The 12407-nt window shown below is 42.0% G+C and overlaps 1 protein-coding gene across 2 annotated transcripts in view; it reads right to left on the reverse strand.

Moving 5' to 3' along the window:
• The window catches only part of EFHC2 (EF-hand domain containing 2), a 191347-nt gene that overhangs the window by 110407 nt on the left and 68533 nt on the right, over positions 1 to 12407 (reverse strand). For both annotated transcript variants that reach the window (XM_032426549.1, XM_032426550.1), the window contains exon 3: positions 7078 to 7228. In XM_032426549.1, coding sequence (XP_032282440.1) covers positions 7078 to 7228 — 151 coding nt within the window. The remainder of the gene's footprint in view (positions 1 to 7077; positions 7229 to 12407) is intronic.

Raw genomic sequence — 12407 nt, forward strand, 5'->3', positions numbered from 1 at the left:
TCTTATTGTTTACAATGATTCCTTCCCTAAAATGACTATTCCATTTGTATTTTTACAAAAGGTCCTCTTTGGAGTTTTGGTTTCATAAAAATAACTTTTCCTATATAGATAGCCTGACACCTGCCTTGTAGCAAAAGAATACAAAACTTAAAATTCTGCGTTTTTGATCATAATAAGAAAGAATAATCCTATGCAGGTCCCCCCCAGCCACCGGATGAGCGCCAAATGCTAGCTTGTTAGATCCTCTTGCATTATTGCCTTCTTGCCTCATTTTCCCTACACACCCTAGGATCTGTTCCCAAATACCTCCCAACTCCACACCCTACCACTTTCCTACCCCTTTATCTCATGCTGTTCCTTTTGGCTATTATGCCTTCATCTTCCATCTTTATCTGGAGGTACCACTCAAATGTCTTCTTCTCTAGTGGATACTGGAATTTCCTCTTCTGATCCCTCAAAGTACCTGCTACCATTTCTGATGCCTGCATTGTGTTACGGACATTGTCTCCCACTTTTCCTCTCCTTTTTTCTTTCCTCCCTCCTCTCCTTTCTTTCTTCAGCAAATATTTACTGAGTAGCCACCATGCACCAAACACCTGTCTTCACAGGCCACTGACTTACCTCCACTCTTAAATTCTCCTCTGCTCCATCCAATGACCATCCCTTCCCCAAGGTCCACCCTCTGGGGTTGCCACATTTAGCCCACTGAAATATAGGATACCTAGTTACATTTGAATTCTACATAAACAGTGTATAATTTTATTTTATTTTATTTTAAGATTTTATTCATTTATTTGACAGAGAGAGACACAGCAAGAGAGGGAACATAAGCAGGGGGACTGGGAGAGGGAGAAGCAGGCTTCCCGCCGAGCAGGGAGCCCGATGTGGGGCTTGATCCCAGGACCCCAGGATCATGACCTGAGCTGAACACAGACGCTTAACAACTGAGCCACCCAGGCACCCCAACAGTGTATAATTTTAGTGTAAGTATGGCCCATGCAATATCTGGGGACATACTAAAAACTTCATTGCTTATCTGAGAGTCAAATTTAGCTAAGCATCTTGTATTTTATCTGGCAACCTTACTACCATGCCTCCTTCACTTTATGGGATGCAGTACTAAGATGTAGTGCATGCCCATTATGAATGAGTAACACATGAATGCCACATTTTGTGATTACATTTGCTTGATCAGATTATCTTAAGAGTATAAAAAACATATTAAAAAAGTACTGCGTTGAAGGGCCAACACAAGTCCCTAGTGGAAATCAGTGTTCTTAACCAAGGACTCACTAGGAAGTAGAAGCCAGTTTATAATCTGGCCCCAGGCGTATAGAATCAGAAATTCTTGCAGTGGGCCATGAGGTTCTGATGACAGCTCTCAGCTGAGAACAACTGGTATCACCCTCACCACAAATTTATGGCAGGTTTCTCATCATTAGCCTTTCTTTAGCATAGATTAGTTTGGACTTGGTAGTATTTGACAAACAATGATTCTGTTAGACAATTAGAAGTAAAACTACTGGGATTAACCTCTGACATTCTTGGCTTGGTGTAACATTGTTTTAACTACATTCCAACAGAACAGCAACAAATTCTAAACATATGACACATCGAACCAAAAAGAGAGTGATGTTCTGGCAAGAAATAAAAGCAAGCCTTGAAGTGCGACAGTGACTTGACTTATAACGAACATAGATCTCTCTGCCAGCAAGGATTCATGAACATTAAAAATATGTCGTTCTGATTAGAAGCTGCATGTAACTGAATGCCGATTTTGGCATCATGCCTCTTTTGTTTCTGCCTTCTTCCAAACTCCCCCCGCCCCTAAAAAAAAAAAGAAATCATCACAGGATAGGAGAGGCAACTAAAAAGGAGGCTAATTCCTCCAGATGTGCTAATTTCTGGATGGTCAGTTCCACAAAAGAACAAAATGCACCTGATATAGAAACCCCATGGAAGTGACAGGATTATCATCCGTTTGCGTCACCTAAATATGATCCTTAGCCCCTTCCCAGGGCCCACAGGTGCATGAGAAGCAGTCTCAGGCCACTTGAGACACAACTGAAAGGAACACCCCCTACCCCCGTCCCACCAAGGTCTGAGCCACTGGCCCACTGAGCTTGTCTGATCTTTTTTCCCAATCATTTCATTTTAAAAAGCCTTATTTATTTATTTATTTGACAAAGAGAGAGAGAGAGAACAAATAGGCAGAGAGGCAGGCAGAGGGAGAGGGAGAAGCAGGCTCCCCGCTGAGCAGGGAGCCTGATGCAGGGCTCGATCTCAGGACCCTGGGATCATGACCTGAGCCGAAGGCAGACGCTTAACCGACTGAGCCACCCAGGCGCCCCTTAAGTGATTTTCCAAAGTATCCTCTGTCCGAATGGACCTTCCTTAACAAGAATTATCATATTAAATATTTCAAGAAAGACCAGTTTCTTGCTGAATAAACACAGTTTGATGATAGAGTGGTTATTTGTGTTTGCTTTCCGCAGTACTTGCTACAGCCTGCCAGGTATCTCCGCTGACAAATTCAGTCTTGTTACATATCGTGATGACCATGTATTCCCTACACATCCCTTGAACTGTGCCTTCCCTCAGGGAAACTGATCAGAGAGAGCCTGATCAGAGAGAGCCAATCAGAAATGCTGAAATTTTCAAGAGGCTTTAAAGTTGTCTTTTACTCAGAGTTGGTTTTTTGCACCCCTGAGTCTTTATGAATCACAATCCCCCCTACTCACCTAAAAATTACTTTCAAATAAATCATTATGACTAACCTCAGTTTGCCTTTGGAATCTGCCGATGTGAGATTTGAAATCAAGAGGCTGAGAGAATTGAAAAGTCTTATACAAGCCTTTCCAAGATCCCCATAGAGGTTGCATTTCATTTTTCTTCTTGGATAGTTTAATAAAACTAAAGACTCACTATACAGGGGGCAGTAAGCTGCAGGAATATGAGCTTTCAGTTAAAAAGGAATAATAATAAAAACAAATGCAAGTCACTGATAAATGTTCAGGATGTTCTGTTACCTCCAGTCTGTCATTTGTGTAAATTTGGTGTCATGTGAGGAAGGTCATCAAACAACAAGCAAGAAGGGCCGCCTGGGTGGCTCAGTCGGTTAAGCGTCTGCCTTTGGCTCAGGTCATGATCTTGGGGTCCTGGGATCGAGTCCTGTATCAGGCTCCTTGCTCAGCGGGAAGCCTGCTTCTCCCTCTCCCACTCCCCACCCCCAATTGTGCTCACTCTCTGACAAATAAAAAGAATTACTTCCGAACAGAAAGAAAATCCACAACTTTTAAATTCTACGAACATCTCTTTTACCTAAGTGTATTTAATTATGTAAGTGACAATACTGCCTTAGCAAAACATATTTTCTTATACATATTTTTATATTAATAACAATATATATTTATAAAAATTTATATTTATGTTCACTTAATTGCTTTACTCTGATACTCCCTTACTAGGCTTCTTATTTTTTTTTAAAGATTTTATTTATTTATTTGACACAGAGAAAGAGCACAAGCAGGGGGGAGGGACACGGGGAGAGGGAGAAGCAGACTCCCCGATGAGCAGGGAGCCCGATGCGGGGCTCGATCCCAGGACCCTGGGATCATGACCTGAGCCAAAGGCAGATGCTTCACTTACTGAGCCACCCAGGCATCCCTTTGCTCACGTTCTCTCTCTCTCTCTCAAATAAATAAATAAATCCCCCCCCCAAAAAAATGACCCTAAAGAGTCTGTAGACATCTTGTTCCTTCGCAATGTGTCATACTTCCATTCAAATAAAAAGACCCAGGAGTGGATAGTATGTCAGAACACAAAGAACAAGAGGACAGCTCATATCATCTCCTCACACCAACCTTCACTTCCTCCTTCCACTAGTAAAACCAAGTACAGACACTAAATCCAATCTTCTTTCTTTTTCCACCACCTCAACAGAGCCTCTCTTCCAACGTGGTAGAATAAGCCAAATCATTCCGGTCATGATCTGGGCACCTTTGATTCACAGTCCACATCTCCAGTCTTGACTTTCTTCCTGAAAACACATCCCAAGATTCTACCTGCTTGGTGGGCCTCACCATACAGATGTCCCAACCCACGTTCAAAGGCCTCATGTGTCAAAACAAACATACCCAACCTCTACCCCCAGTGTTGCTCCTTGCACCATGCTTCTGGGTTTTACGAATGCATCACCATCTTTTCAACCACAGAGTGAGCTCTGAGGCAATCAGTTAAGGTTTAGATGAAGCAAATCACCTCTCTATGCCTGTTTCTTTTTCTGTAAAAGTTGAGAATGACCTACTTTAGATGGTCACTGGGGGATTAAATGAGATAATGCTAAAGTAGATGCTTTATCATTAGATATCCCCCTTCCTCATTCTCTATATTTAATTGTTGGCCAAGGCCTATCAAATCTGCCAGCCAAATGTCTAGAAAGTCTTTCCTCTGTTTTCTATTCCTACCATCATTGTCCTGGTTTGTTCTAACCAGAACAATTGCAAAATTCTTGGACCAGTCACCTTGCTCCCTTCCCTCTCCAACCTGCTTGCCCATAAGCTCTATGAGATGGAGGTCGTCTTACTTTTGTCCATTCTCCCAAAACCTAGCACAGTTCCTGGCACAGAGTAGACATTCAACAGACACTTCTTGGCAATGTTGACTGGCCCCAAATTCATCATCCAGGCACAATGGAGCTATGTGCTAAGAAAACCTCAATCTCATGAGCACTGAAGGAAGTCCTCTGCATATTGCCTCATCACAAACTTACGCTCAGAGGCCCATGGTCCCCAAATTCCTCTGTTTCTTCCCATAGAACCCATTGTGGTATATCAACATGGTTGTAATGGGCCCAGATAAGTAGTTAGTAATGAAAAAATTTATTCCACGTTGGTAGAAAATCCTAAGATATGTTAAACAACAACAATAAGTAGATAGTAAATAGAACATGTATATGTCAAACATATAAAGAAAGGGATGGAAGGACCAGGAAATAATTAATTCTCCATTTGTATTAAATACATATGAGGCACCTGGGCTCTAAATATTCATGATGCACTAAATATACAAGAGCAGTAAATATTCATGAGCACTCAATATTCATGAGGCCTTAATTCGGCCACTCATTCATTGGTGACACCCATTCTGGCCCCATGTGTCCTTTCCCCAAGAAACAAACAAAACCCAGACTACTCAGCAAGCTTATTGGTGAGCTGCAGCTGTGGCCAGGCCCACTTATCCCCTTGTCTTGCCAACAGAGTGTGTGCCAATAGCTCAAGGTCCCCTCTGTCTGTGGTCCTCCTTACTTGAACTTCCACTCTGGTCTCCAAACCACACTATTGGCAGGAAAAGCTGACACAGCAAAGACAGACTGGACCATTGTCTACCCCAGGATTCAGGCAGAGTCATCCTTCCACCCACTTGTACCTTGTCCTGTGTGTGTGAACTTACCCCATTTCTTTGCCCTTGCTTCTCATTGTGTATTTTGAATTGTTTTAGTGCCTCATGTGATTGATGCATTTTCATTTGGTCCAGGAGGCTTTGTTCTGTGGCCTCTGGGAAAGCCTACAGGCACGCTTCTTGGAGGCCATCACAGCATCGAGATAATACCCCCCACAGTACTCTGGCTGCTGGGTAGAGAATAGGTTGTAGGAGGTGCAGAAATGGATGCGGAGAGACCTATCAGGCAGTTATTCTATTCTTCTAGTCAAGAAATGAAGGCAGCTTGGGTTAGTAGGGTAGCAAAGGGCATAGAGAGACATAGATTCAGGATATGTTTTGCTGGCAGAATGCAGAACAAGGATGGTGGGTGTGAACAATTAGGGAATGTCAAAGGAGTAGAGACTGTAGTGGAGAAGGCAATTTCAGGGCTTAAGGTGTTGAAGATGGCAATACTCCAGGAAAGACAGAGACAATAAATGTACCTAAGAATCATGGCTCCTGAGGGCTCGAAGTGGTCTTCGAAGGTCATCTACACCAACCACCAAACGAATACCTGACTCCCCTCACCATACCTCTGCTAAGCTATCAGTGAAAAATAACCCCTGACCTGCCCCCAGGGCCATCCATCTATACCAAGGATGAAACAAATATGGGATATCCCTCTCCTCCCCTACACCCGACCCTGACCCCCATGCTCATCCCGAACCATCCACTACAACCTCTGGCAGCTCTCTGCTAGAAAATTATTCTTCTTACCAACCTACATTCTGACCCCCTAGGTCCTATCCTTGAGGATACAGAAAATTAGGTCACCCTTCCTCCCCATGGCAGCCCTTCAGGTTCCTGAAGACATTTCCTAGGCACACCAGAGTCTTCCCTTTATGGACAAATATCCCTTTCACTCTTCTGCCTTACACACGACAAATTTTCAGTCCTTTTAACCACTGTGGTTGCTGTCCCCTGAACATATCCAGATCTCAGCACTGTCCCAAGCGAAGGGCTCATAGCACAAACAGAAAAAATCAGTCATCTCCCTCGATCTCTGCCCTACTTCTAATAATGCAATTTAGGATTAGCTCCTCTGGTGGCCACGGTGCAGAGTTAACTCTTGTCTGGTTAAAATGGACTATGGATAAAGGTGACTGGCATACAGGGGGTGAAGGAGCAATGACCCTCTGCTGAAGAACCATCAGAGTCTCTAGTGAACAGGTATGAGGAGGAGGAGAGGGAGGCTGAAGCAAACGGCAGCGAATTCAAGAAAGAAAAGAGTACCAATCTGGAAGGGGCAGTGGACAACAGTCTCCTCTCTTCTCCTGAAAGTGTTATGAAGGCAGTAGTATGGTCATGGTAAAAAGACCAGAGACACAGGGGAGTCTGCTCATACTAGAGCAATGTCTGACAGAAAACGAATATGCCATACAAGAGTGAGTGAAATGGTCCATGGTGAGGTGTGGGGGGTAGAAAGCGGGTAAGTCACCATCAACGACTACAAGCTACCAGCATGTTTATGTTCACTGTCACCAACAAGTTAGACACCTTGCAAGTACATGGCATCTTTTAAAAAGCTAGAGAAAGGCAGTACATAAAGGCAGGCATCGGAAGTAAGAGAAGCAGAACTCTGCTTTAAATAGATACCTTGAGGCATTCCACTATTTTTCAATGCTGGTTCATTTACTTGAATTGTGTCATCTTCAAGGTAGAAGTAGATTTTATAGCGTCTGATTCTATAGTTTTCTTGACTTTTATCAGGCACTTCATCTTCTAAATAGGCATCAAAAGATAATACCTGTTGGAATCATAATTAGAAACTAAGAAATGAAAAAAATTCAGCAAACTCAGAATCAATACAGCTACTGCCTGCATACTTGTTAATGTAAAAGCAAAAATTGAGATTTTTACAAAGACATTCTACACATCAGCTCTGAGAACAGACACACAATCTAAGTTACCATATATAAAGATTATATTTGCATCACCATCAGATTAGAATAAGGACATGATATGCAAGCCACAAATCCATCATTCAGTTCTACTATAAACTGAGCTAGTTTCTGGCTTTGGAATTTCACAATGGGATTCTAGATGTAGGTTACGGTAGGATCCCCCCTTGGCCATGGTTTTGCATCCTGCAGTTTCAGTTACCTGCAGTCAGTTGGGTCCAGAAGCAGATGATCCTCCTTCTGCCCTATGTTCAGGTCAATAGGAGCCTACCACTGGGGTGCCTGGGGGGCTCAGTCGATGAAGCATCTGCCTTCAGCTCAGGTCATGATCCTGGGGTCCTGGGATCGAGCCCTGCATCGGGCTCCCTGCTCAGCAGGGAGCCTACTTCTCCTCCCTCTGCCCCTCCCCCACAAGCTCCTACTCCCTCCCTTCCTCTCTCTCTCTCTCCCCCTCAAATAAATAAATAAAATCTTTAAAAAAATAGGAGGCTACCACTACATCACAATGCTTACATCATCTCACTACATTTCATCATGTAGGTGTGTTACCATCTCACATCATCACAAGAAGAATGAGTACAGTAGGAGAAGATATTCTGAGGGACAGACCACGTTCACATAGCTTATTATAGGATATTGTTATAATTGTTCTATTATTACTTATTGTTGTTAATCTCTTATCGTGCTAATTTTACCAATTAAACTTCATCATAGGTATGTATGCATAGGAAAAAAAACAGTATATATAGGGTTCAGTATTACCTGTGGTTTCAGGCATCCACTGGGGGTTTTGGAACATATACCCCTTGGATGTGGGGGGCACTACTACATAGAGAAGATAATATTCTTTCTGAATATTCTTTCAATAGACAGATCTGAAATCCTTTCAGTGCACTGGAGAGCCCACCTTAAACTTCTTCAGGAACTTCAAAGAGCCTAGCTTAATGCCGACCAGTCTCATCTTACAGTGTGTATGTGCTGGGGGGAGGGGAGTGTTGGAGAGGGACTCAGGTGGCAGAGGTGGATTCTAAAATAATTACAGTAAAAATCAGGGGCACTCAGTTGGTTGAGTGTCCAACTCTTGATTTTGGCTCAGGTCATGATTCCAGGGTCCTGAGACTGAGCTCCATGTTGAGCCCCATGTCAGGCTCTGTGCTCAATGGGGAGTCTGCTTCTCTCCCTCTCCCTCTCCCCCTATTCCTGCTCATGCCCTCTCTCTCTCAAACAAATAAATCTTTTTTAAAAAATAAAATAAAGTAGTTACAGTAAAAATCAGAGATCATCAAAACGACCCTTGAAAATTCTTTAACCATTTTGGAAAACTGGGCCTCTCAGTAAGCATAGCACAACCCATTTTTCTTCCATGTTGAAGCAGAAGACTACTGCCTCTTCAGTTGAAGACCAGATGAAATAGCTTCCTTAGGCTTAGATGCCATATTGTATGAATAATACGTATCTTTAACCATTGGAATCACTCTCAACATAGCAACCAGATCACACTTTCAAGCTTGCCCTGGGACACATGCTCCTTGAGAGCTCCATTTTAATATTCCCTCTGCTGTCATTTTTTTAATCAATTTTTATAATTAGAGTTGTAAAAGTTAATGGTGTATATGATGTAATACTACGGTAATTCAACATGGATAATATGATATATATGAGTCAGTCTGTTAGGTACAATTTACCCTCTTAGGGTGGTCAGTTACCCTAATTAGGAATATATGCTCCAGCGGTAGCAAATTTCTATCAGAAGCCCACACTTCAGAAGTGGCTGACAAAATGCCTCAGTAGTTTATCTTTGATCAACACAGGAAACATTGTTAATTACCATAAAGGATGTTAGAAATGAGTTGTAGTTAAATGACTGTATTCAAAATGAATGGATCAGTTACAAATATTGACGAGGCACTGTCTTTACTGAAACAAGTTCTAAGAATCTAGTGAACCCAGAGATCTCTTCCCTTTCAAAATGGCACCTTTGGCTTCATTCCAAAATGGCCCTACGTTTAGTTACTTTCTTGGAAAATTCATCTGGCCTGCCTCCAGTTAGGAGGTTAGCTAAACCCACTTTTAGAATGCTGTCATATTTGTGTTGAGTGAACATTTCCGGTAAAATGCTGTTGGATGGGTATAGGGTTTCCTTCTGGGGTGATGAAAATGTCTTGGAACTGGTTAGAAGTGATGGTTACGCAACACTGTGAATATACTAGATAGCACTAAACTGCACACTTTAAAATGGCTAATGGTTAATTTTATGTTATGTTGATTTTGCCTCAATTAAAAACAAAGATGTTAGGGCGCCTGGGTGGCTCAGTTGGTTGAGCATCCGACTCTTGATTTCGGCTAAGATCATGATCTTGGGATCCTGAGATCCAGCCCTGTGTCAGGCTCCGCACTCAGCAGGGAGTCTGCTTGAAGATTCTCTCCCCCTCTCCCCACACCCCCCCCCACTCGCATGTTCTCTCCTCTCTCTCAAATACATAAATCTTTAAAAGAAAAAGATGTTGGACACTGAATTATGTTGGACATATTAAAAGGGTAACTTCTATGTTACACGAACTATATCTCAATTAAAAAAAAAGTAAAGGAGAAAAAAATACTGGAAGGCCTAAAAGGACAAGAGAGCTGGAGCTTCTCTGAGCTTTCAGTAAAGGGAGTGAGAGGGAGCAGAATATGTCACCCCAGAACGTGCCACTTTTGGCATGTGGGTTATTTCAACCTGAAGACAACTGGGGCCAAGCAGACTCCAGAAGAACTTTTTACCTCCCCCTTAACTGCTTCAAAGAATTTAGATAGGGACCCTGTGCTAGCAAACAAGCCATTACCAGAGAAAACTTTTTCTATCAGAAAGACTTATCTGCATGGCATGGCAAACATTTGTTCTTCTCATGTTGTCAATTGTCTTCCTCCTCTTTGAAGTCTCAGACCCCTATACCCTTTTCCTTAGTTCTGGATGGTAGACAAGCCTCAATTACCTGACTGCCTCTGAGTCTTCATATCTTTGTGGGGCTCCCATAGGTATGTAATTAAATTTGTTTTTCTCTTGTTAATCTGTCTTATGACAATTCAATTATTAGACCAGCCAAAGAACCTAGATTCTGCCCCTTAGAATCAATCTGAAACTTTTTGTTTTTGCATTATAGTTGGATAGGAAAGCATGGAGAGAATATTCATCACTTTCACCTACACCTCTATGTATTGAATGCCATTGGTATAAATTTGTGAATGAGCAAACTGGTATAGATCAGTTGACAACACTGTCATTTACGTAATGATTAAACATTTAACAGTCAAATAATACATTAAAAAAGAATGAAGGAGGCTAAATAAGGAAGGGAGAATAAAAGATATTATTTTAGGCTGGGCTTCAATAGAAGAGGGATAGACTGATATTTTATGTTCTGGTCCCCTGAGAACACAGGGCTGCCAGACTCCAGCATGAAAGTGAAGGACAGCAGAATTTGTCACCCCAAAATACACCTCTTTGGCATAAGAATTATTTTAGACTGGTTATTTAAAAAAAAAAAAAAAAATACTGCAAACACAGGAGCAGCTTTGAAAACAAAGCTTCTGTAAGAGACATTTACATTTATGCGGGAAATCTCCATTTGTAAGGGTGTCTCCCTCTCTGTACCCAGAAGAAAAAGAAGACCCTAAATCTCTAGAAACTCCTATCAATGGAGAAGACAACAACTTAAATCTGCATAGCAGGGACGCCTGGGGGTTCATTTGGTTGAGCATCCTAGACTCTTGATTTCGTCTCAGGTCATGATTTCATAGGTGATGAGACCAGGCCCCAGGCTGGGCTCTGCACTCAGTGGGGAGTCTGCTTGAGATCTTCTCCCTCTGCGCCGCCCCCCCCACCCCGCGATTGTGCTCTCTCGTTCTCTCTCTTAAATAAATAACTAAATCTTTTTAAAAGCTGTATAACAACTTTACTCTTATTTACTGTCCCTTTTCTGGTAAACCTCCCATAACTGACTCCCCACTCCCTAGCACCTTTTGTTTTTATGGTATTTAAGGTGAGGGCTTGGGCCATCTTGGGGAATTACTCAGTTTTCCTGGGTCTCCCCCATGTGTATACTTTATTAAGCTTTTGCTTGTTTTTCTCCTGTTAATCTATCTCTTTATTACAGGGGTGTCTCTGCTAAGAACCTAGAAGGTAGAGAGAATAGGACTTTTCCTCCCCTACAAAAGGTAGAGAGCAAGTCAGAGTGGTAGAGACTGAAAGACAGAAAAGGAAGAGAGGAAACTGTAAAATGTAGCAAAGTAGAATACCAGGGAAGAGGCACCAAACAGATTAAAAGTGATCTCACAAAGATAAAACACCTCATTGCAGAGGAATGTGAGGTACCAGAGACTCCACAGAGAGAAGGATCTAAAATAAAAAACTGCTGGGCACCTGGGTGGCTCAGTTGGTTAAGCGACTGCCTTCGGCTTAGGTCATGATCCTGGCGTTCCAGGATCGAGTCCCGCATCGGGCTCCCTGCTGAACAGGGAGCCTGCTTCTCCCTCTGACCCTCCCCCCTCTCATGCTCTCTCTATCTCATTCTGTCTCTCAAATAAATAAATAAAATCTTTAAAAAAAAAAATAAAAAAAATAAAATAAAAAATAAAATAAAAAACTGCTAGAAATAACAATTTATAGAAACATAATTATGATACAGGGTTTCATCATAATTTTTGTGATGTCAAGCAGAGATTGGATAAATAAGGTCCTAGAGGATGTAATTGGCTGTAATTTTCTTGAAAATGGAATGTAAATATCATTTGGCAGGGCATATGATCGTCAGTTCCCCACAGGCTTTTGCAAGCCCTACTGTATTATACAGGGTTACCTGCCTGAGCCCCCAAGGCAATTCGAATTTTTGATGCTAGCCTAGAGGATATAAAATCTGAAATCAATTTGTTTTAAATAATAGATACATGGCATTTCTTCATTATAAAGGAAACATTTTAAATGTTAAGATTTGGGAGACGAACCATGAGAGATGCTGGACTCTGAGAAACAAACTGAGGGTTCTA

This window comes from Phoca vitulina, unplaced genomic scaffold, assembly GCF_004348235.1.
Source record: "Phoca vitulina isolate PV1807 unplaced genomic scaffold, GSC_HSeal_1.0 scaffold35, whole genome shotgun sequence".
NCBI lineage: Eukaryota > Metazoa > Chordata > Mammalia > Carnivora > Phocidae > Phoca > Phoca vitulina.